Below are 25083 nucleotides of genomic sequence, written 5' to 3'. Positions count from 1 at the left end.
TGCAGTTCGGATTAGCACATTTGTAACAAAAAACACTACTCGAATTAATCACCTTTTTTATTCTAAATTTTTTTTTCAAGCAAGAAATAAACAAAGTGGTAGATAGTTCATTTTTGTCCTTGAATGACATTCCTTTGAAAAAGCCGATCCCGTCGTCTTGAAGATTGCCAAGCTGTATCGATCGAGAAGAACTGCCCACCGTATTGATCGCATCAACGGGCGTAGGTGTTGTTTGGTCATAATCTAGAATATTCATGTCTAGATCATCCAACCTATCATCAAAGATGTCTTGTTGTTGTTCTTCTTCTACGTTCTAGTTCTCATTCTCTCTCGTCTTTTCAACCACGTACACCCTTAACACTGAACTAGATGAATCACTAAGATAAGCACGCAACCGAACCTGATCGGTTATCTTAAAAGGCAGTACCCTCTGATTTTCAAAGGAGCTGTGCATATAGCTGATGACGAGTTCTTCCGGTTAACAATTCAGTCCATAATAGCTGATGATTAAGTTCATAAAATCATCATACGAAACATCACTTTGGACTGTCATAGCTATCATCTCTAGTATTTTACCCTCCTTTCAATGTCATACATATCGATTGCTCTTCTCGATCCATTAACCATGATAATCCACCCCTATTGTTATTGATCCCTCCATTAGTGGTACCTAAATAAGTCATTTGTTAAAAAAAGTTAATAGTGATTTCATATTGCCATAAATGAATCCCAAAAAATGTGTAATCTGTTGCAACAGGTAAGTGATCAGTCGCAACAGATTACTTACCTATTGCGATTCATGTTACACTCCTGAAGTTGATTTCAACAGAAGAGTCATCTATTGTAATAGGTGAATCATATGTTGCAATAGACTATATATCTGTTGCAACAGATAAAACGCCTGTTGGGATAGATGTTACAGTACTAAGACACCTTTGAAGTTGATTCCAACAGATGAGTGACATATTGCAACAGATAATTAACGTGTTGCGATAGATTACTTACCTGTTGCAACAGACGATGATCTGTTGGAATTGAGGTCAGGTTCTATCGCAACAGGTTATTAATATGTTGCAACAGATATTTACTGTCTGTTGAAATTGAGTTCAGGATCTATTGCAATAGGTTAATAATATGTTGCAACAGATAACACGTCTGTTGGAATCGAGTTCAGGTTTTGTTGCAATATGTTACTAATCTGTTGCAACAGATATTTATTATTTTGCACCAGATAACTAATCTGTTGCAACAGATGGGTCATAGGTTGCAACAGATGACTCATTTGTTTGATTCATATTACAACGACCTATAGAACCATAGACATGAATCCAACATATGAGTCTTCCGTTGAAACAGATGTTTCATCCGTCGCAACAAATAATTGATCTATTTAAACAGATGACTCTTATGTTGCATTCATGTTCGCGTGCTATCTATTGTTGGAAAAACAACACAATAGCAGTTATCCAAATGACAAACTCAACTAAAAATCATAATTTGACTTACCAAAGTCTCCTATGAAGTAATGCCAAAGTAAAAAGTGATGTACAAAATAAAATTTGACCTAAGAAATTGGTCAAATAGCAACAGTAGCGGTAACAACAACAACAACAATGGTCAACAAGAAGAAGATGAAGATGATAATGAAGTAGAAGATTATGATAATGAAGCAGAAGATGATGAATAAAGCAGTAACAACAATGAATAACAAAAATCGCTAAGAAAGTGAAAACAACAATGGATGAGAAGAGAAAGAAACGCGTCTTTTTTTCCTCCGTTTTTCGTTATATTAGGTTAATATTTGGATCAAAGTGTAAATTTAAAAACTTCTCGGCTATTCCTAAACTTACCCAACTTTCTTAATTCATAATAAAGTAATTGTCACATTCACTCAATTATTAAGACTTGTGTCACCTACACCTCATTTAAAAACTCTTTTGTCACCTACAACCCAAACCCCTAAGTATGATTTTGTTTATTTCAAAATTTTTATTTGACCATAAATAAATCAATTACAACTTGAAAATTTTAAAAACATCTCACTATTTTTTACTTCACTTTTTATACTTTTAAATTTTTTATTTTCATAAAATAATTTCACTTTCATAAAATTCTAGTTTTAAAAATATATTTTTACTTTTTATATTTTTTAAAAAAATAAATTTATTTTCTAAATATTAGCTCTACAACTCCCACGCTAATTTCAACTTCAAAATTTCAAACAACATACACCAAACACCTAAGGGGTCGTTTGGTAGAGTGTATTGGCAAAAATAATGTATGTATTAATTAATGTGTATTATGAATACCTTGTTTGATACAATTTTTAATTAATGTATAACTAATGTACACTCTATTGTGTATTAAAGTATGCATTACTAATACCACTCATTTTTTATGTATTAGTAATGCAAAATCTTTAATATATGCATTAACTTATTAAATGACTTTAATACCTCTCAATTTTCCTCTCAAAATTTCACCATACTTTTTCCCGCCATTTTAATTTGTAATAGTGAATCTTTTCAAAATATTTCACAATTTTTTTCCCACTATTTTAATCTACAATAATGAATAATTGATTTAAATAATTGTAACATACTTTTGCTTTCCTTTGAGGGTCTTTAAAAAGATTTAAAAAAATTGAGGTTATTTCTTAATTTTAAGTCTTATATCTTATTTTTGTATCGACTATGTTAAGCCGTTGGCATAATATTTCATGCGCAAAAACGAAGGTCTTGCAATTAATCCAAAACTTTTATATACTAGTTCAATGAAGGATATTCTTGTAAATATATTTGAGATGATAAAAAAAAATTGTTACAAAAAAAAGTATTAAATCAAAGAAGGATATTTTTATAAATAAATATTTTTTTTATAGAAATTATGTAAGATGTATTATTTTTTATACATCAAATCAAATAATATATAAAAAATAATACATGCATAATTAATACAAGTATTACTAATACACTATATTTTGGATTGATTTTATATACTCTATCAAACGACCCCTAATAATAATTATTACTGGGAAAGAAAAAGTGGGGCCTATCTGGCAAGGCAGGTGATGTAAACAATGGGCGCCAGCTTTGCAGGCTGACCGGCAAATCAACAAAATCAACTAACTTTTTTAACCTGGGCACTTCCACCAACCATTTCATCTCCGGCATTTTCCCCCTCTGCTAACTGCGGGAGATGTCACGTTATCTATCAAATAGGGAACAAAAGGTTCATTTTGATGAGGACGAAGTAGGGGGAACGTTGAGGTTGAAGCCATCCGAAAGCAACGTAACGGAAGATCAAGAGCCATTTATGGGAATCAAAGTCCGTAGAAAAGCTTCTATTCATAGAGATTATGTTGGTGATTATATTGACGTTCCTTCCAGACCCTATCTTATGAAGATTCTTGAAAAACAAGGTAATTTTTGGGGATTATCTTTTTTTTTTTTTTGTGAGTTTATTGTTTTGATTGGATATAAAGCTTCAGTTTAGTTAATTTTGGGGGATTTTAGTTTCGATGTGTTAAATTTGTGCTTGATCTTCATCTTTGCCTTGGTATGACCTGTTCAATAGCTAAAGTGGGGGAGCCAAGATTTTCAAGTAAACACAGAAAGAACCAAAAGGTTCAATATTTATTATATATACTTCAAAATAATTTTGACCACGTATAAACATTGTAATTTTTACCGAAGGGGGTTCCCTGGATCCCCTCCTGCTTAAGCGCTGAGACTATCCGCCCCATATATAAACAATGGTATTGCATTTCGGAAAGCAGCTCTTGTTTGATGTTCAAATATCGAGAGGAATCTCTTTAACATCTGTTGTTGTGCTGAATGTGTATCTGGAGTTGGTTCTCTTTTTAATTGATAGGGAACCGAGGTTTTAGCATATTTGCTTGAGGTACAAAAACCTAAAACAGCTTTTAAACAATGTTTACGGAGCTGACAAAATCCAAGAACTGATTTACATCATCAACATTATTGAGATTACACCTGTAAAAAAAAAAGGCTCAAAAGCATTTTGCTTCCATGTTTTTAATGGTGGCTGATACACCCCTTTAAATATCTCAAGTTTCTTTACCTTCATATGAGATTCCCCACAAAAAGAATACTGCCTGGAATGGTTTACCTTGGCTCTTTTTTTTATTGACAACTCGCCAGTTTCCAATGATCCCAGCTGATATAGACTCCTTTAAGGATTGTGGCATTACCAAGCGAACTCCAAAAAAGACACAGAAACATGTTCCGTATATCTCTAGCTGCAGGGTGATGCAAGAAAAGGCGGTTCATATCTTCTGAATTTGTGTTGCATAAGTAGCATCTGCTGTGTTGGATGAGAATTCTTTCTTTTCAGTTTCTTCTTTGCAATGCAAGCCTCCTGTAAAAGCATTCAAGTGAAGCATGTCAATGTGTTTTTGAACATTTGGTTTTTCAGATTGATTTTTATTCCCAATTTTCAATTGTGCAATTCCTATTTAGTAAGGATTAGTGATTTGTGAACACTGTATCTTCTTGCTCTTGCAATCTCTATTGCTTTCACAGCACAGTGTTTATGTGCATCAAGTTTGAATACCTAATCTGCTTTAGAAGAGCTGTCAAAAAATGTATGTCTTGGTAGAAGTTGTCTCAATTCCCGAGATAACTGCTGATAAAGGAGATGAATGTTCAAGGCTGTCATGAATGATAAATTAGATATGCCTTCATTTGACTTAGATGATGCATCTTTTGGAAGCTCAAAGATGAAAATGCTATGTCCCAATCTAAACTGAACACTTGAACAAAGATAAAGCACAAACTTTCTTCTGTCCCAAACATAGAGAAAATGGAAACTATTGCCCTTATCGTTAGAAATCTAATCTATGTTGATCTGTCTATCTTTTGCAGGTGACAAAAAGGTTCTATTTGCAGACACAATTATGAAGTTTACAAGCACAGGGAAGATGAAGCGTCGCATTCTCCTTGTAACTGATTTTGCCGTCTACATTGTAGACCCAGAAAGTGGTGCACTTAAAAGGCGGATTGCCCTGGCAGCTGTTGAGAAGCTTTGTTTGAGTGAATTAAGTGATAATTTCTTTGCAATTATCATTCCGACTGAGTATGATCTGCTCATGGCCAGTACTCGGAAGACCGAAATAGTAACAGTCTTAGTAGATTCTACCAAGAGTCAATCTGACTATGAACTTGATGTTCTCTTCTCTAATAGGTAATTTGAATGGTGTAGTGTCATTTTCTTATTGATCTTTGAAGTCCAAATCGTTCTTTTAGCTCCGTCTCTGAACTTGATAAACTATAGATGCTTAGGGTACTGTTATTAAAGAAGCGTGTTTGATAGGGTTAAAGTTTCTACAGTAGAGAAAGATAAAGACTTGGAACATTTTTTATTGAGCTTAGGACCGACCTGCTCATATCCTAGCAGCACTGTCGCTTGAGAATGATTCACTATAACTGCTTTACCCTAATAAGAATACTCTCAATAGTTATGGTATAGCACTTCTAAACTGCTAAAAAGCAAATATGATGAACTTGTTGTTAACCTTCCATTTTTCCATTATGTTTTTCAGATGCTAGAACTTCTTTTGTGACCTACTGAGAATAAATGTGGGGCATGGACCCATTTGTTACATAGTGTTGGATAGAATAATTAGTTCTTGAGGCTGATGCATGGGAAAACTGAGGAAGAATCTTAAGTCTGATAGCTATTAGTGCTATAGGTGATGTGATAGTTGAAAATGCTAGTTTTATTTTTATTTTATGAAGCATTATAATCAGTGGCATCAAGAAGATGCAAATACTAATAAAAAAGAGATTCCATAACTTCAGAGAGCGAGACCTGAGTTAGGGATATATCAAGTTAACAAAATTCAAAAAGATGAGTTGCTCCAACTATATGAACTTGAGAGAAATTTAGCTTTCAGGACTGGTTTGGAGTTGATATTCCGTCAAAACATCTTCTTCATTCCAAGCACTGAAATTGCTAGCTGTGGAACCAGAAAAGGGAAAAGGGCATGGGGTTTGGGCAGGGTCAGAGCTATGTTGTCATGATTAGAGGTTGACTTACATGATATTTTCTCATTGCAGCATCACCTGTGGGGAACTTGTACCTTTTTGTCAATGAATACTTTCTTATTTGAACACTTATTCTAAAAATTGTGAAACAACACTCACTTAGCTAACAGATTCATCTGACATGAGTAGAGTAGCATTTAGGACTCTAATGTAATGCTTGCTGGTCGTGATTATTTGTTGTCTTTGTTACACATGCTGCTTCTTCTCCTCTTCCTCTACCTTGGATATTTTGCCCTTTTTTATATTCATTTCCTTTTAGTTTTTTTCTTTTGGATACCTAATACTGTTGTTTATATTGTTTCCTTATCTTAATCTTGCAGGTTCGAGTACAATGCTACTTCTGAACTCGCTAAAGAAGTTCAATTTGAGCAAGTTGAAGGTTAGTGCTGGTTCTTTCTGACGACATTTTCTGTTTACTACCTTTTCTTACAGATAGCGCATGAGTTTAATTTGATATTTATCTATTTCTTATGCTGAGCTGGCTATTTTCTTCTCCCTCAATTTCAGCTGGTGTCAAAACTAGAATCTCGCGAAAATGAACTACCCTTAGCATGCAATGGTCTAAGAACATCAGCTACTCAATATCATGCCTGCAAATGTGTCTTTGCTATTTGGAAGGGGGAGCCGGTATATCATTCCTTGTGGAAAGGTGATCGATTTTTACTTGTTGAAGAACAGAAAAAGGAAAAGGGACGGAATGTATTACCATTTTCCTCTTATGAGCTGATTTTGTCGCTCTAGCTATGCCTGTCTATGCATTTATTTGTGTTGTATATTATCCAATTCATTATATGAGATGTTTGGTGGCTGATACTTGGAAGGGACAAGTTAAACATCAAGTTTCTACACCCAAGGGTAGATTACTTTAACCATTGTGGATTGCATATATTACAGTAAAAAGACAGCTCATTTGTTGTAGTAGTAAATAATGCAAGCAAGTTGACATTTTAAAAGAGAGAGAAAAGGTTTGCTGTGGACATAGAAGCCTTCTTTACGGCACAGCAATGACTACCATGTGCAAATTGGTAACACAAGTCATACCTGCTTGGCTTGTATTCTCAAAAAAAAAATCATTTTGTGATTTGTATTTGACTGTTGATAAAAATAATCAGTTCTGTTGAAGCGAGACTTAGTTTCCTTGTACAAGTCCAGATTCCGATAATGAATTGACATTTAGCTCAGATAATTCAAACCAAATATTCATTGTGGCAGAAGCTCGAGAAAGGATATCGAAAGAAATACTATCTTTATTACTGCTACCTATGTGTCCATTAGTTTGAAGACGATGTTAATGATGGAATTGTAATGTAGAAATTACTACAACGTATGAATTATTTTTCTGTTTTTGGTAGATGTTTGATTTGATAAATTAGTAGTCGTATATAATGTATTATAATTTGAAATATTTGTTTAGTTTTTAAAGGAATTAGAAGTGTGTTATTATTATGAAGGTTTTTTTTAGTGATTTCAGTGTTAATATCTGCATTTTTATTTCACAACGTTTCCCGCATAAAACTATTCATAAATTCTTCACTTATATACTTATATAAGTACTTCGGTTTCATTTTATATATGTGATAAACATGTCGTTATGTTTAAGAAAGAAATTTTTTTAGAGTTTGTGATCCAAAACAGACATGAAACTGTATTTGAGAGAAAAAAACGATTTGACAGTAAATTTTATTCCGTCTATTCCTAGCAGAGTTACTCTCCCTTGTTCGACTACTACACATTTCATCCCATATGCACCCCATATCAACTAAGCTCGATGATACAACAATTATCTATTTGGCAAAGAGGGATTTTGTTAAGTCCTTAGTTTTGATGATTGACAAATCACCCTTGGGACCTAGTTCTCATGGAGTCATGCACAACACCTTTGATGATAAAGTTGAAACTATCCAGGGACCACGTTCATCGGGTCTATGCCTTTTGTACCAAGTCAGTATTACAGCTGGAAATAGTATCGGGTGACAGAAAGTTGGTGGCAAAGTTGCAGTAACCTTTTTTATATAAAAGAACACTCTCAAAGCAAATCTTTTTAAGTGAAGCCTCATTTGCAACAGGGACCTACTCAGCCATTATCTTTGTCTCACGCTCTTGTTGTATTTGAGTCTTTGTTTAGTGATTTGTAAACACTCAACGTATTGCTCTAGACAATAAATTGCAGGTTTCTCATTGTTTGTACTAATCTTGTGTGTTGAGTCATCTAGGGTTAGTTGACTGTTGAGGCTAGAGTTAGTTGTTTCAGTTGTTAGCAATAGAGGTATTGTTGTGGAGTCTTGTAATAGAGTTATTGCAAGTTGTAGAGGATTAAGAGGTTAATCCTCTGAACTACAATTGTATTCAAGTTGTTTGAAGATAGTGAAGTGGTTGAAAATCCTACGGGGTAGGTCATGTCTTTACTCCCTTGATCAAGGAAGTTTCTACGTAAATATTGTGAGTGCATTGTTTCTTTATGCTATATTTTTAGTTTTCTCTTATTCATTATTGCATACGCCGAGTAGGGACCAGGTCCCTAAGTTGCAACTCATATATCATTTCAGTTTGTTGTCTGTTGACGGCAGCCTTGAAATATCGTCTGAGAGAGTGTGTACGCTCGTTGGCAGAAGGGTGACAATATAGTCAGTTCATGGATAGTGATGGAGGAAATTGCAAAAATAGTTCAACACCTGAAAACTTTCAGACATATTTGGACATATATAGGTATTGGAGCCACTTTCTCCTATGATGTTGATACAGAAGTTAAAGAAGTTGAAGAATATGGTGCATGTAAAAGATTTCTTTGAGTTTGATGCCACAGGGGCAGAGTTTGATAAGAAAGTCCGGTGGAGAATGGACTACTCATACAAACCACATGGATATAACCCGGGGTGTCTCAAGGTTTATTGAAGATTACGAAAAAGAAGTACACAATTGCTAAGATGCAGTAGCTCAAGCTCTGAGAACTGCGTCAATGGAAGCTTTGATGATAGGGAGTAATATCAGAGAGACGAAAAAGAGAAATCGCTAATTTGTGGAAATTCAAAGCTTAGCTTTCTTGTATTACTTGTGTATGTATATATAAAGAGAGAATCATTTATAAGGATATCTAAGCTAGTACAAAGATGGAGGTGTTGCCTCCCATTAACTAACTAACAATGTCTATGTGGATGACAACTGGACAACAGCTACAATCACAAGCTAATAATGGTACAAGCTTAATGTGAACTAAGTCTAATTCTAATTCTATTTCTCAATACCCCCCTCAAGTTGGTGGTGTAGATGACACAACCAACCTGTCTAGAATCGAATAGTGCTTGATGTCTGTCAAATCTTTAGTCAAAATGTCTGCCAGCTGATCCTGTGTAGTATTATGATGTAAAGGGATAAGGCCTTGTTGCAGAATATCCCGCACATAATGACAATACACTTCAATATGCTTAGTTTGTTCATGAATATAGGGTTCCTAGCTATATGAAGAGTAGATTGACTATTACAAAATACCAAGATAGCCCTAGAGAATAGAATATTCAGCTTTTCAAGCAGCATACTCAACCAAACATGCTCTCCCACTACCTTCCTAAGAGATCTATATTCAACTTTTTCAGGGGATAAAGAGATAGTTTTTTACTTCTTTGATTTTCAGCTGATAGGACTGCTACCAAGTAGTACTAGAAACCCACTCATAGATCTTCTTGAATCAGGGCATGAGGCCCATACGAGTCACAATAACCTTTGGCATTGAAGTCTGCATCTCTGGATATAAACAAGCCTAAAGTAGGGTCAGACTTTAGATACCTAAGAAGATGAAAAGCAACCTGTAGATGAGGTTTCTGGGGATCTTGCATGAATTTACTTAAATTTTAGAAACTAAAAGTAATGTCCAGCCTTGTGTTTGTGAGAAAATTAAGTTCTCCAACCAACTTTCTATAATAAGTATTGTTACTGAGTGCATTGCCTTCATGAGCTTTCAACTTAACAGTTGGGTAAAGGGGAAAGTCACGTGGCTAAGGTGTAAACAGTCATACTCCTTTAGCAGATCAAGCACAAATTTTCTCTGACAAAAAATGACCCTCTCCTGTGTAGGCAGAACCTCCATACCTAAGAAGTAGTGAAGCATTCCTAAATCTTTGATCTTGAATCTACTATGCAGGTAAGCATTCAGGCTTTCAATTTCACTAATGTTTGTGCTAGTAATAACAATATCATCAACATACACAGCTACATAAACGGCTGAACTGCCTTCCTTTTTGTAAAACAAAGAATAACCATACATGGAATGAGTGTATCCTCTTAAGCATAAAACTTTAGTAAGCTTGGCATACCACTGCCTACAAGTTTTCTTAAGATCATAAAGGGACTTGTTTAGCTTGCACACCAAATTAGGAGCTGCTACAAGTCCAAGTGGAACCTCCATATACACCTCTTCATACAAATCTTCATGGAGAAAAACATTAGTCGCATCTAGTTGATATAAGGGCCACCCATGCTTCACTATTGTGATCAATAGAGCTCTAACTATGGTTATCTTGACCACAGGTACGAAAGTCTCAATGTAATCAATGCCAGGTTGTTGAGTATAGCCTTTAACAACAAGCCTGGTTTTTAGCCTCTCAATACTTTCATATGCCTAATGTTTTATTTTGTATACCCATTTGCACCCAATAGCCTTCTTCCTAGGAGGTAAGAAGACCATAGTCTAAGTGTTATTGGAGTGAAAGACATCAAATTCTGGTGTCATTATCAATCATCATGCAGGATCAATAGTTGCTTCCTTGTAGGAAGATGGTTTCCTGTCAATGCAAATATTCACAAAATCTTGACTATTAGGGATTAGATCAGTATAAGCTAAGTGGTTATGGTTTAAGAAAAGTAAATTGAGTGAAATAGATGTGGTGGCAGGTAATTAATGTGGCTTACTATTTGGAATTGAATGAATGTAATTACTCTTGGATAGGAGTTTGAATTCTTCTAGAAGATCTTCTAGATTCAACAGGACAAGGATTATGAGTATAAGTAACGAGCATGTCAACATGAAGTGTAGATGAAGGTGAATGTACTATAGGACCAGGTGGTATGTTGCAGGTGATGTGAGATTCTTCTACAACAGGGGAGTCATATTGCACGTAACCAAAATCAATTGTTGTGTCTAAAGTATTAATAAAAAAAATAGGATGCAACATGACGGGTGATGCATAATTGGATAATGTATTGAAAGGAAAGATGTTTTCATGAAAAATGACATCTGTAGAAACATGTATTCTTTTTGTGGCTAAATTAAGAACTTTGTATCCTTTTGTTTCAAAAGTATATCCAACAAAAATATGAGGTGTAGTTCTTGGGTTAAACTTTGTTGTATGGGGCATAATAGTAGTAGGATAACAAAGACATCCGAAACTTCTCATACGGGAGTAAAGGGGTTTTCTACCATACAAGATTTCGTATGGGCATTTGTTCTATAACACAGTGAAAGGGAGTTTATTAATGATGTAAGTTACACATAAAACACACTCCCTCAATACTTTCTAGGTAGTTTGGATTGGAAAAGAAGGGCTCTAGCAGTTTTAAGTAAATATTAATGTTTTATCTCTACTACACCATTTTGTTGTGGTGTATATGGGCAAGTTTTTTGGTGTAGTATGATTTTGGCTTTAAAACATGTAGAGGTCTCTGTGTTGACAAATTCCAGACCATTGTCTGTTCTAAAGGTATTGATAGTGGTGTGAAATTGGTTTTCTACCATTGTTATGAATGCCTTTAGGACTTGTAAAGCATTGCTCTTGCAACTCAAGAGTTGAGTCCAGGTGGATCTATTGAAATCATCCACAATGGTAACGAAGTATTTAAAACAATTATGTGTAGTTGTATGGTAAGGTCACCACAAATCAACATGTACTAACTCAAAGATATGCAAAGTCATGATAGTTCTATGTTTAAAAGACAGTATTTATTTCCTTGACATAGGGCAAACAATACACATGAAAGGTTGTATGGGGAAAACTTTACAGGGATAGTAGAGATTGCTTTCATCTTGAGAAAATAAACATGTCTTAATCGAGTGTGCCACAAAATATTTACATCATTTATTGTACATGCAAGCAAAATAGATAAAGAAGGAACATATGATACATTTATAGAAGTACTAGTTTTATTCAAACAAGGTGTATGCTTATTGGAATAAGAAATACATTGTCGGTTCTGCAGGTGTAGATTATCAGTAAATGTATGAGAGGGAGATTTATTACTACATGAATTTGATAAAGGTAAATTAGAACAAGTAGATAATGTAGGAGTGGAATGTTGATGCTGCAGACACTTTGGACAAAGGAAGTATAGACCAGCCTCTACTCTACCAATCACCAGAGGTCTCTTCATTGGAGGGCCCTACATGAAAAAAGAAACCTTATTGAAGCTGACAATGCAATTTGAATGAAGAGTTATGGTGTTAAAGAAATCAGGTTATACTGAAAAGATGGCACAAACAGAAGACCTAATACCACACTACCAATTTGTGTCACCTTAACCTTATAACCATTTAGAAATACCATTAGTAAGGGATAAGGAAGGGTAATGATGTTGTACAAGAGGGATATGTTGAGGGTCATATGGTTTGAAGCTCCTGAATCTAATATCCATGAATAAGATTTGTTTTTGAAATATTTATGTCACACCTTTTTTTTACCAAAGAGATTCAATTTAAGGTCTGAAAGAGTTTTTATTATTAAGTGACAAAAAGTAAAGTTGTTTCGAAAAGGATTCATTTTACAATTAACTCAGAGTCGCCGCTTGGCATAAATTTGATATACCAAGTTACCTTTGGAAATTCTTTTTCGAAAACGATTTTGACTCTTTTAAACTAATCTGCGAACAGAGATTCCAGTTAAGGAATTTTGTTGACCGAGGAGAAGGTGTTAGGCATCCCTCGATCCTGACCCTGTGGTTCTACCACGGTCACTTCATAGAGTAGATCGGTTGGTATGATGCTATGAAGTGAATAGACCAATAAAACACATAAAACAAACAAACAAACAAATCAAACAAAATTCAAAAATCAAAGTAATGTCCAGTACGAATTATACAGTCCCAAAAATAGAAAAATTATGGAAATGCAAATCCTATTCTAAACTAATCCTATACTATGCTCAACCCGATGCCTCGAGTCTTAATCACGAATATTTTTCACATACAAAATACTTCGGAGCATACTTCGGTGAATAAGTACAAATAACTTTGGGGCATTCCCCAGCTAAATGAATACATTTCTTTCAATGTGATAAAATAAAATCATCCAAACCATTCAAGCATTCATCAATCCATACTCTCTATATTTGCCTACCCGACCTAAGATTTGCCTACTAGTTTCGGCCTAAAGCATGATACTATCACGTTCGACATCAACAATGAATCAAAATACCACAATATTCACTTTTATCGATTTTTGTAATTCCCACCCTAAATTTTTTTCCAATTCTTAACAAGATATCATTTCATTACTCAATTCAAAACCCAAGGGAATCAAACAACAAATCGAACAAACAGCAATTCAACATCAATCAAGATCAACCAACACACGATATTCAATTTAATGCATCAAATAAGATAATTAATAAAATTAAAAAGAGTGAAGGAGTAGAATTGGACTTCAATTGACGATTAAAATCAATTATCACTCAATCCAAAAGCTAGGATCCGCTCCGAAGAACCTCGAATCAAACCCCAACAACGAAACTAGTCCAACTTTGATATACCCCGACCCCAAACAACGAAACCAGACTAATTTAGATATATCCTTTACTATTTTTCGCCAACACGATCCAATAATTGCATGAGAGAGGTGAAACCCGCACCTTCTTTGCAATCTGGTCGCCAATTTTTGTGGTTTTTCGGTGGGCGATAGAGATGACGTCTTTACCGGGGCTCTGATGTCGACGGCGAAGCTATTTGCCTATTTTCGGTGGGTATCGCCTAAGAATCAAAGAAAACGATGAGATATTTTGGGGATTTCAGAACGGGGCAGGTCAACTCGAAGAGCCGACGCTAATTTTGGCGAGAATATCTCTGGAAAAACCTCAAAGATCTCTCTCTCTCATTTTCTCACTATTTTGCTCCCATTCTCTCGATCTCTATCTCTGTTACTGGGTATGTATGTCTCGGTGTAGTGTGTGTATGTGAATATTCGTGTATAGAGTATGTGCTCCTCTTTTACAGTGAGTGTCTAAGTGTATGTGTGTGTTAATGGAGTATGTATTGTATTGTGTATGTATTTTTAGTGAGGTTTTTGTGGGTATTTTTTTCGGTGTGACCAATATATGTATATGCGTATATATTCCATTTTTTCAGTCTATCCCCTCCGTATCAAGTGAGTGTATGTATATGAAAAATATGGGGGGGAGGGGGCAACCTAGGGGTATAAAGGCATGAAGGGTAAGGTGTGGCGTAGGAGTGTGAGGTGTCAAAATTTTACTGAAGATAGTGGTTGATTTTGTTATCAAAAGAATATTAGGGATTGGATTTGTTAGGGGTTTGTTATTTTGTCTTCTAGTGGAAAAATTATCACCTGATTGAAGGTACATGATGGGATAAGGTAAATAGGTGAAAATACACTCTTGGGAGAGACAAAATTGCGTGTCTACAGCATGCCCCTCTTTTGATGTAAACACAAAGTGTTTCCAAACAAAGAAGTAGACAACAAGACAAAATTTTGTCCCAACCATTATTCAAAAAAATGAAACAGAAGGAAGGAAGGCAATCGAGTCTTGATGTTGGACATCATATCCATCCCAAGTAATGTGGGGATCAAGTCACATATGGTTCATGGATTAAAAAGGGAGAGGGGCTATACCGAGTCTGAGAGTCGAGTGAGGTCCCGTCGAAGTTCCGATCCGTGGTTCTGTCATTACATCAAAAAATGAAAATTACAAGTTAAAAGATAACAAAAATTACAAAAGTCCTATCTATGCAGCTTCTCTAAACTTTTGACTTAAGTTTTTGATGCTTTCAATATTGAGAAAAGATCTGATCTTCTTTGGGCTCCAATTTCTTCACTTTGTCGCTTGGCTCCCAATTTCTTCACCTTGTTGCTCAACTTTTAATTTCTTCACCTCGTTCTTAAGGCGGACTTCTGACTTGCTATGTTCGATCTTTTAATTTTCAATTCCATCACCCTATTCTTTCGGGCAGGCTCCCGACTTGTAATTTTCTCACTTTATTGCCTTTTAATTGATTCACCTTGTTGTTTGACTTTCAATTTCTTAACTTTATTACTTGACTTTTAATTTTTTCACCCTATTCTTAAGGTAGGCTTCTGACTTGTCATTTCATAACCTTGTTCTTTAGGCAGACTCCTGACTTGCAATTTCATCACCATGTTCTTCAGACGGGCTCCTGAATTGCCATTTCATCACCCTGTTCTTCAGGCAGGCTCCTGACTTGCCATTTCATCACCCTGTACTTCTGGCGAGCTCCTGAATTACTATTTCATCACCTTGTTCTTTCGGCAGGCTCTAACTTGCAATTTCATCATCCTGTTCTTCAAGCGGGCTCCTGACTTTCCATTTTATCACCCTGTTCTTCAGGCGGGATACTGACTTGCAATTTCATCACCCTATTCTTCAGGGGGCTCCTGACTTGCCATTTCATCACCCTATTTTTCAGGCGAGCTCATTACTTGCCATTTCATTACCATGTTCTCCAGGTGGGCTCCTAACTTGCTATTTCATCACCCTGTTCTTCAGGCAGACTCCTAACTTGCAATTTCATCACCCTGTACTTCAGGCAGGTTCTTGACTTGCCATTTCATCATCCTATTTTTCAGAAGCGCTCCTAACTTGCCATTTCATTACCCTGTTCTCCGGGCGGGCTCCTGACTTACAATTTCATCACCCTATTCTTCGAGCGGGATCCCGAGTTGCAATTTCTTCACTATATTCTTCGGGTGGGATCCCGATTTGTAATTTCTTCACTCTATTCTTCGGGCGAGCTCCCGACTTGCAGTTTTATCACCTTGTTCTTCAGGCGGGCTCTTGAGTTGCAATTTCTTTACCCTATTCTTCAGGCGAGCTTCCAAGTTGCAATTTCTTCACTCTGTTTCCTAAGTGAGATCCCAACTTTCAATTTCATCACCCTGTTCTTCAGGTGGACTCCTGACTTGCAATTTCCTCACCCTGTTCTCCAGGCGAGCTCCTGAAATCAAAATCAAAACTAGAACAAAAATTACCCAAAACAAAGATTATGATAAAGAAAGATTCTGTATTTCAGAAAAATAAAATCTCACTTTATAGGAGGCTCCTAAAGTGAAGTTCCATATAACATAAATTACTTTCAATTTTTGCCCCAGTTTTCATCAAAAGCTTTTACAGGTATCAAACACAATCACAACTACTTGCAACAGTGCATAATCCAAAGATAAATAAAGATCCTGATCAACAAATGCCCCTTTTGAGGGTAAAATTAAATGACTGAGACCAACAAGTCCCTCTCTTAAGAGTAGTGCATCTTTTTGGATTAACAACTCAAATTAGGAAGTGCACCTCCTAGCCATGAGACATGAAAGACCTAAACTGGAGAGGGTGTCTTTTAGGGATACAAGATGACGAGTTTTACCATAATTGCGATTACCAAACAGCAACGCTGCTCTTGTCTTTATAGAAATAAGGAATTGCACCTCTGGATATTTGCATTTTGAAACCTTTGATTTGAAGGTAGCAATTGTTCCTCTTTCATACAAAGAAAAATTGTGAGTTAAAAACAGGATGGTTGGCTTGCGGTTATAGCTTTTGAGGCGATCGCCCTTGCACTTGTCACATTTAGATCTTGATTCCAATCATTAGCATTTGTCATTGCCTCATTGCACCATGGGTCCAAACTCAGAATATTAAGAGTGACTCTGAAACAAACACAATATCTCTGCTTTGCTATGTTTCTCAAATAATCCCCTTTAAACCTTGGTATTTCCACGAATCCCCCAAATTTGTCTCTTGACAACAAACTTCTTGTTTCTTTCCTATGTCAGCTTTTTGTCATACTTTGTGCAATTAAAGAAGTTGGTAGCCTTTTTTGAAATCTTTTCTCACTTGTTTTGGCATGGACTTGACTCAAAGACAAAAGAAAAATGACAATAATTTTTATTTGGATAACTAGCTCAAGAAAATAAAAATAAAGAGAAGAAAGAAAAGACAATGAATGTCCCCATTGAGAAAAGACAAACTTATATGAGAATAACAGTCAACTCTAGTGATTATGACATGCATTTTGGATTAAGCTGTCTGATCTTTCTGTCCAAACTTTCTACCAATTATTTTTGAGTTAATGGCCCTGAAACTGAGTTACTTCCTTGGGTCAATTGCATTCTGAGACCTCATTCGGCTAGTGGCGCCTTGAAGGGTTTTCGCCAACGAGCCTCTCTCATATTCTTTTTCTCATCTTACCATTGTCATATGGTGCCCGTGAGAGTTTTTCACCAATTGGACTCTCTTATTTTTATTTCTCTCAACTCAGAAATATTTTACGATACCCGTGAGGGTTTTCACTGCTAAGACTCTCTCAACTTACCATCGTCTTATGGTGCCTGTGAGGGTTTTCACCGATAAGACTCTCATTTTTATTTCTCTCCTGATTTCTTATGTTGAGAAAGGCAAGTAGTCCCCAAAATACATTATCACATGCATTGCATGTTAAGCCTTATCATTCTCAAAGATTGATCTGAAGGTCTTTCTTTGATTGTAACTAGGCATTTGGATAAGGTTAGAATGAAAGGACGGCATGAGGCCCAAACGACACTTAAAGTGGGGTGGGACTTACAACTTTTGGAATCGACTCAAACAATAAAAATTAACTCATGTCTCAGTTTCTTTTGACTAGGTAACTCTAAATTATTTATTTGGTTGGATCGATCCCAGAGTATGGCAGCCTACATATCTCACTCCCGAGAGAGAAGAATCAGGTCACGCATAATTCCGACAGCTCACTCTTTTGCTTGATTTTGATTTCTTCTCCTTTTTTTATGACTTCTTTTTTCTTTTTTTTTCTCTTTGAAACTTTTTCTGACTTTATTATTCTTGACACTCTTCTTTTTCTTTCTTTTTGACACATTTTTTTACTCTGTACTTTTGCTCGACACTTCTGTTTTGAACTTTGCTGACTCTTATCTTGATTCCAAAAAAGGTATATGAAAGAAAATAGAACTAAAGGTCAAACGGGATTCACAAAGGATGACACAATGTTTGGATAGTAGAATGAAATGCCTCCATCATATCAATTCTTGAAAATACAAATACATATCATGCAAAGTGAAAGTGAAAGATGGAGATCATTCGTGATATTTTTACAGCACTAAATTTAACTGAATTTGTGCATCACTACTCTTGCACTTTGTTCAACATACCACTCCACTTTTGTTGTACATTCCTTATACTGAAGGACTCGTGACTTCGTGGAGCTGATTTTCCTTCTATTCCTTTTGACATAGGATTGCACATTCACTATTTGACCTAATTGAGATGTCTTTCAATTGATGACCAAGTTATTCTTATAATTCTCAAAATAATTGCCTTGATTTTTAAAGAAGGCTTCAACTTGATCACCAAATGCCTCAACACTCTATCTATCTCCTCAGATGTTCTCTTTTTCTAAATATAATCCTCTGACTCAATGTTTTATGATTAAACTGAATTTTAAGATCTGGCTAAAAATTTCTCTAGCATGGTATATCACTAGAATCAACATAAAATATATTGTGTAAAGAAAACAAACAAATAACATATATTAAAACACAAAGGGAAAAAGATACTTCATTTAGTTAAAATAAAAGATAGAAAGGTTTAAACATGAACGACAAAGAAATAAAATAAGATAGATTCTATATTACAACCTTGAGATAATTCAAAAAACGAAAAAGAAAACAAAATAAACTACTAACACTCCTTCCTGGTAAGGAAAAGAGTGACTTTCCAATTGCTCAGCTTGACATCTTAGCCACTAAGTTGCATATCATCATGACTAGAGCTTTCACCACTATCAATGTTCTGTATCATAATCAATTTATCTTGAATCATCTTTTCTATTTCTCTTTTCAAAGCACGATAATCTTCAATACTGTGATCCTGAACATCAGAATGACATGCACATCATACATGCGGATCAAAATTTCTTGAATGCGGGTCAAGAGTATACCCAAGAAGAGGAATGATCATGCCCCATTGTAGTAATCTCCGGAATAGACTAGCATATGATTCTCCAATTGGCGTAAAACTATCCCTAGGTTTCTGCCTCTTCTCATTGTTTGACTTGGATCAAACATCGGACCTAGAAGGGCTTTGATATGTTTGTGGAGTTGGAAGGTGACTCTACGGCGTTGGTGTGCGTCATTGTGAGTAAGAAGGAAGTTGAACATATGGTTGTGCGCAGTATACAAGATATGGAGGTGGGGAAATGAAGTATAATGAATTTTAGAAGTGATTATATGAAGCTTGGAAATGAACTTGAGCATGAGACTGAGGATAACGATGAAGTGGTCTTCTAGGACGTTCCCATTTTCTAACTACAATAGCAGTTGCATCTTCCTCATTCTTTTTCCCTCTAGTTTCCTTTAATTGATTGCAATATTGTCCCAAATGTTTCCCAGATTCCTTATGTCAATCTCTCTAGTTTCCTTTAATTGATTGCAATATTGTCCCAAATGTTTCCCAGATTCCTTATGTCAATCTCGCTCCTCAAATTTCGATATCTTAAGGCTTGGAGGAAAGTTAACACTTAAAGACATGCCCCAGTTTTTATATGAAATGTCTTCTTTACGCGCCAGTCCTAGGGAACTTTTCATAGTATTTTCTACACACTTCATTTTTCCAACCATTCTCTCTGGCTCTTCAGGCACACTAGGCTTCTTGTTAAGAAATTTTGGTGGTCCAATTAACTTAAAAGTAGACTCAGGAGTATAACAATGAACACCAAGAGTATTGAACAGAGGTCCACTAGTAGTATGAAGAAGTACAACCGTTGGGCGACTAGCCACCGTGGATGTCTCAACAGAGGATTGAGCAACAAAATCACAGACGACATGTGGTGTTGTGAATGTAGTAGGCTTATACTGAGGAGCTAGAGAAAGAGTGATGAAAGTATTGGGATGTTTTTGGCTTGGAATAAATTCAGAGTTATGTTACTGTGCATCAATAACAGTAGGAAACTGACTTTGCGATTTTGATGGAAAACTCAAGGTATTTTTAGGATTAATAACGAAAAATGGAGGAGGCAACCCACTGGCCCAAGCTCGGTACATTTCCGTCATTTGTTGCCTTAAGTCTCCTAATCTCTTGCTTTAAACTCTCATTTTCCTGACTCTTTATTTGATCTATGATATCACTCTTTATATCCTTGTTGAACACAACTAACCCTTCCTTGGATTTGGTGTGACGTGAAGGAACAACCAGAATACCACAAACCAACCACCTTAAACTAACTGAATAAGAAATAACAAACGTGTTAGAGTTCAACATTTTCTCAAAACCTTTTTTTTAAAATATCACCGAACCCAAGAAGGGTACCTACGTATCTCACTCTCGAGAGAGGAGAATCAAGTGTGCGTAATTCGTGAAGTTTTGGCACGACATGGATGATCAAACTCTCTCTTCTTCTTTTTTTCTTGAAATTTTAAAAAGAAAAGAAAATAACAAATTGTCAAAAGAATGAACGAAAATCTTTTGAATTTTTCAGCTTTAAAATCCTATACAAAATGAAACCTATGATTACCATGAAAAATCTTTTTGGATTTTCGATTTTGAATTTCATACGAAAATGAAACTTGAACTTATTAAAGGAAAATCTTTTTTGTAGTTTTCTTTTGAAGATATATATGACACCTACTCTAAATGAAGAGTAAATAAATTCTTTTTGAATTTTTTAAATAGAGATAATACTCAATTACCCTCCTGAACGATACTCAAAAAGGCTATGACATGCCTCAACTTAAAGGGGGTCCTATTATCCTCCTGAACTAATTAAAAGTGTAATTTTGACACCCTTAGTGTCTACATGGCACAACACACTAAAGTGTCCACATAAGCACACGTGTGTGCCACGTACGTGTCACGTAGGCACCACATAGACACTAAAGGTGTCAAAATTACATTTTTAATTAGTTCGGGGGTAATAAGACCCCCTTTAAGTTGAGGTGTGTCAGCCTTTTTGGATATAGTTCATAGGGGTAATTGGATATTTTTCCTTTTAAATAAGATCATCAAACCCTAGAAGGGTTGCCTACATATCTCACTCCCGAAAGAGGAGAATCAGGTGTGCGTAGTTTGTCTAGATTAGACAATTAAACAATAACAAACAAACCAAACCACGACTTGATAGACACGATCAAAGGCAGATGATGAAAACTGTGAATAAAATCTTTTTTAGTTTTTAATTTGACACTTCACACAAAAATGACACCAACAACTATAAAGGCAAAATCTTTTTGGTATTTTTGTTATATATATGTACAAAACTTATACCATTTTTTTTTTTTTTTTGCATTTTTCTTTCATAAAAAGCTCCTATTGAAAAAAAATCTTTTTGAAAATTTTGAATTATGAATGTTTGCTAAAGAAAATAAAGGAAAAATCTTTTTGATCTTTGTTTTTTTTGAGAAAATAACGTGCAAAAGGTAAAAAAAATCTTTTTGAATTTTTGAATTGCGGAAAATCAAAGCCATAAAAACTCCAAAAATTTATGAAACTCTTTTTTTGACTCACTTTTTTTTCTTTTTTTTTCGAACTTTTCTTGCCTACACACTTCCCTTTACTTCTAGCATATGTTTTTCCCCAAATCAGTCCGTCAAATGATCTTGTTACCCTCAAAGATGCAACAATTAGCACGTAGGGTTGCTTTAAAGGTGAGTCTCCTACAAATGACCAAGTCGGTCCCGCTAGGTATCAATGTAATGCAGATAAGCATGACCTAAAGGTTGATCTTGGCTGAGGTCCACTAACAAGGCTGTTCGGGGGAGCGTACGATCGATAGTGGCTGTGACAGCTTTCCACCTACTCCATACACTTAACGGCTCCCCCTCCTAAAATAAAGGTGACTTAACTAGAGGTTGTATACACATATGTACTACGGGACTTGTGCGAAAGAATGACTCAGGGTGATGTACATGATGCCAGATATAAAGCAGTAACACATAAAAAAATTATGAACATGTAGCACATATGCACTCAACATGATAAAACAATACAAACAATAACACAAACAACATCTATACACCCATAGTATCAAACTAAGCCGATACAACTCAAAAATAAGCTCAAATTCTGAAAAATACCCAACAGAGTCGCCAGAACTATCATACCCCTTTTTTACCAAAAAGATTCAATTTAAGGTTTAAAACGATTTTTATTATTAAGTGACAAAAAGTAAAGTTATTTCGAAAAGGATTCATTTTACAATTAACTCAGAATCGCCACTTAGCATAAATTTGATGTGTCAAGTCACCTTTGGAAATTCTTTTTCGAAAATGATTTTGACTCTTTTAAACTGATCCGCGAACAGAAATTCCGATTAAGAAATTCTGTTGACCGAGGGAAAGGTGTTAGGCATTCCTCGACCCCGTGGTTCTACCACGATCACTTCATAGAGTAGATCGACTAGTATGACGCTATGAAGTGAATAGACCAACAAAACACATAAAACAAGCAAACAAACAAATCAAACAAAAATTCAAAAACCAAAGTAATGTCGAATCCGAATTATACAGTCCCAAAAATAGAAAAATGTGGAAATGTAAATCCTATTCTAAACTAATCCTAGACTATGCTCTACCCGATGCATCGGGCCTTGATCACGAATATTTTTCGAGTACAAAATAATTCGGAGCATACCCCAATGAATAAGTACAAATGGCTTTAGAACATTCCTCGGCTAAATAATACATATCTTTCAATGTGATAAAATAAAATCATTCAAACCATTCAAGCATTCATCAATCCACAATTTCTAAATTTTCCTATCCGACCTAAAATTTGCCTACTAGTTTCGGCCTGAAACATGATACTATCACGTTCAACATCAATAATGAATTAAAATACCACAATATTCACTTTTATTTATTTTCGCAATTCACACCCAAATTCCTTTTCAATTCTTAACAAAATATTATTTCATTATTCAATTCAGAACCCAAGGAAATCAAACAACAAATCGAACAAACAGTAATTCAACACCAATCAAGATCAACCAACACACGATATTCAATTCAATGCACCAAATAAGATAATTAATAAAATTTAAAAGAGTAAAGGAGTAGAATTGGACCTCAATTGATGATTAAAATCAATTATCACTCAATCCAAAAGCTAGGATCCGCACCGAAGAATCTCGAATCAGACCCCAACAACGAAACTAGTCCAACTTTGATATACCCCGACCCAAACAACGAAAACAGTCTAATTTTGATATACCCTTTACTGTTTTTGGCCAACACGAACCAATAATTGCGCAAGAGAGGCGAAACCCACGCCTTCTTTGCAATTTGTCGCCGTTTTTTATGGTTTTTCGGTGGGCGGCAGAGCTGACATCTTCACCGGGGCTCCAACATCGACGGCGAAGCTGTTCGCCTGTTTTCAGTGGGTATCGCCTAAGAATTAAAGAAAACGACAAGATATTTTGAGGATTTAGGAATGGGGCGGGTCAACTCGAAGAGCCGACGCCGATTCCGGGGAGAATCTTGCCGGAAAAACCTTGAAAATCTCTCTCTCTCATTTTTTTCACTGTTTTGCTCCCATTTTCTCAACCTCTATCTCTGTTACTGCGTGTGTATGTCTCGGTGTAGTGTATGTGAATATCCGTGTATGGTGTATGTGCTCCCTTTTTTCCAGTGAGTGTCCAAGTGTATGTGTGTGTTAATGGAGTATGTATTGTATTGTGTGTATTTTCATTGAGGTTTTGGTTGGTATTTTTTTCGGTGTGACCAGTGTATGTATATGTGTATATATTCCTATTTTTCAGTCTGTCCCCTCCGTATGAAGTGAGTGCGTGTCTATGTATTGAAAATGTGATGGGAAAGGGGGCAGCCATTGATGGGAAAGGGGGCAGCCTAGGGGTACAAGGAATTCGAAATCAAAATAAGCCAAGAAGTTTAAAAAGTGATCAAAATAGGTTATTTATTTAAAAAGCTATCAAAATAAGCTAAACGCAATAAATTATTATGTTTTTTATTTTTTTCTTAACGGTCAACTAACGGAGTTGATTTTTATAAAACGTAAGATTTTATTACGTTTTACATATTTATTTGTAAAACGTAATAATTTTTTACGTTTTATGAAAAAAATTTGTAAAACATAACAAATTCTTACGTTTTACACGAGTTTCAAAATAAAGCTTGACAATGTTTTATCACATCAAATATTAAATAATTTTTTGTGCCAAAAACGTAACTAATACTTAAGTGATTAACTTTTTGGAAATTTGACTTTTAAGTCATATGACCCGTGCTCCCCAACCCCAACTTTCTTTTTCTCTTTCTTTGTTTATTATTTTTTCACACACTTTTGTTCAAATAATTTATTTTTTTTCTCTGTAATAAATTTTTATATTTTACATAAAAACTTTAAAAAAAAAAAAAGAATTATCAATTACCTCATGAACTTAGCACTTTCTTTATATTTATTCTATATAAAAAAATAACCGCTTCTATTCTTAATTATTTGATTTCTCTCTAAAAAAAATTATATTTTTGAGTTTTTCTCTACTCCAAAATAATGAAATGTTGAATTTTCGTCGATCAAATATGATATTATCTAAAAGAATTTTTTTTTTGTGTTAAAAATATGAATTAATTTTTTCGGTTAGTGTTTCATTGTAGTTTTCGATAAGTGTTTCGATTATGATATGGAGGAGACTCACGTGCACAAATACATTCCTTATCATAATTAATGAAGTAAAAAATCACAATTTGATTTAGGGGTGTACAAAAATCGTACCGATAAATCAACAACATTTTTATCGGTACGATTTTTGTACACCCCTAAATCAAATTGTGATTTTTTACTCCATCAAT

General features: G+C 35.2%; 1 protein-coding gene and 1 long non-coding RNA gene across 4 annotated transcripts in view; one reads left to right on the top strand and one right to left on the bottom strand.

The window, feature by feature from the left end:
* The first annotated feature begins 2987 nt into the window (after positions 1-2987).
* LOC107863181 (myosin IB heavy chain) lies at positions 2988-7045 on the top strand. Its single transcript, XM_016708996.2, has 4 exons — positions 2988-3421; positions 4887-5205; positions 6389-6447; positions 6576-7045. Exons 1-4 carry the CDS (start codon positions 3199-3201, stop codon positions 6605-6607), a joined length of 633 nt encoding a protein of 210 aa, XP_016564482.1. The 5' UTR covers positions 2988-3198; the 3' UTR covers positions 6608-7045.
* Positions 7046-12021: 4976 nt separating this feature from the next.
* LOC107863180 overlaps positions 12022-25083 on the bottom strand; it is a 15983-nt gene continuing 2921 nt past the window's right edge. Inside the window, exons 2-3 of one of the 3 annotated variants that reach the window (XR_007053662.1) lie at positions 23340-23661; positions 12022-12434 (exon numbers count right to left, since the gene is read on the bottom strand). This is a non-coding gene — a long non-coding RNA (uncharacterized LOC107863180). Of the gene's footprint in view, positions 12435-23328; positions 23662-25083 lie in introns of those variants that run through there. The other 2 variants (XR_001672112.2, XR_007053661.1) reach the window with 2 other exon arrangements.

Source organism: Capsicum annuum, chromosome 3 (assembly GCF_002878395.1).
Source record: "Capsicum annuum cultivar UCD-10X-F1 chromosome 3, UCD10Xv1.1, whole genome shotgun sequence".
In the NCBI taxonomy this organism is placed as follows: Eukaryota; Viridiplantae; Streptophyta; class Magnoliopsida; order Solanales; family Solanaceae; genus Capsicum; species Capsicum annuum.
Note: the sequence above shows the minus strand (reverse complement) of the source record. Positions and strands in the feature narration are given on the sequence as shown.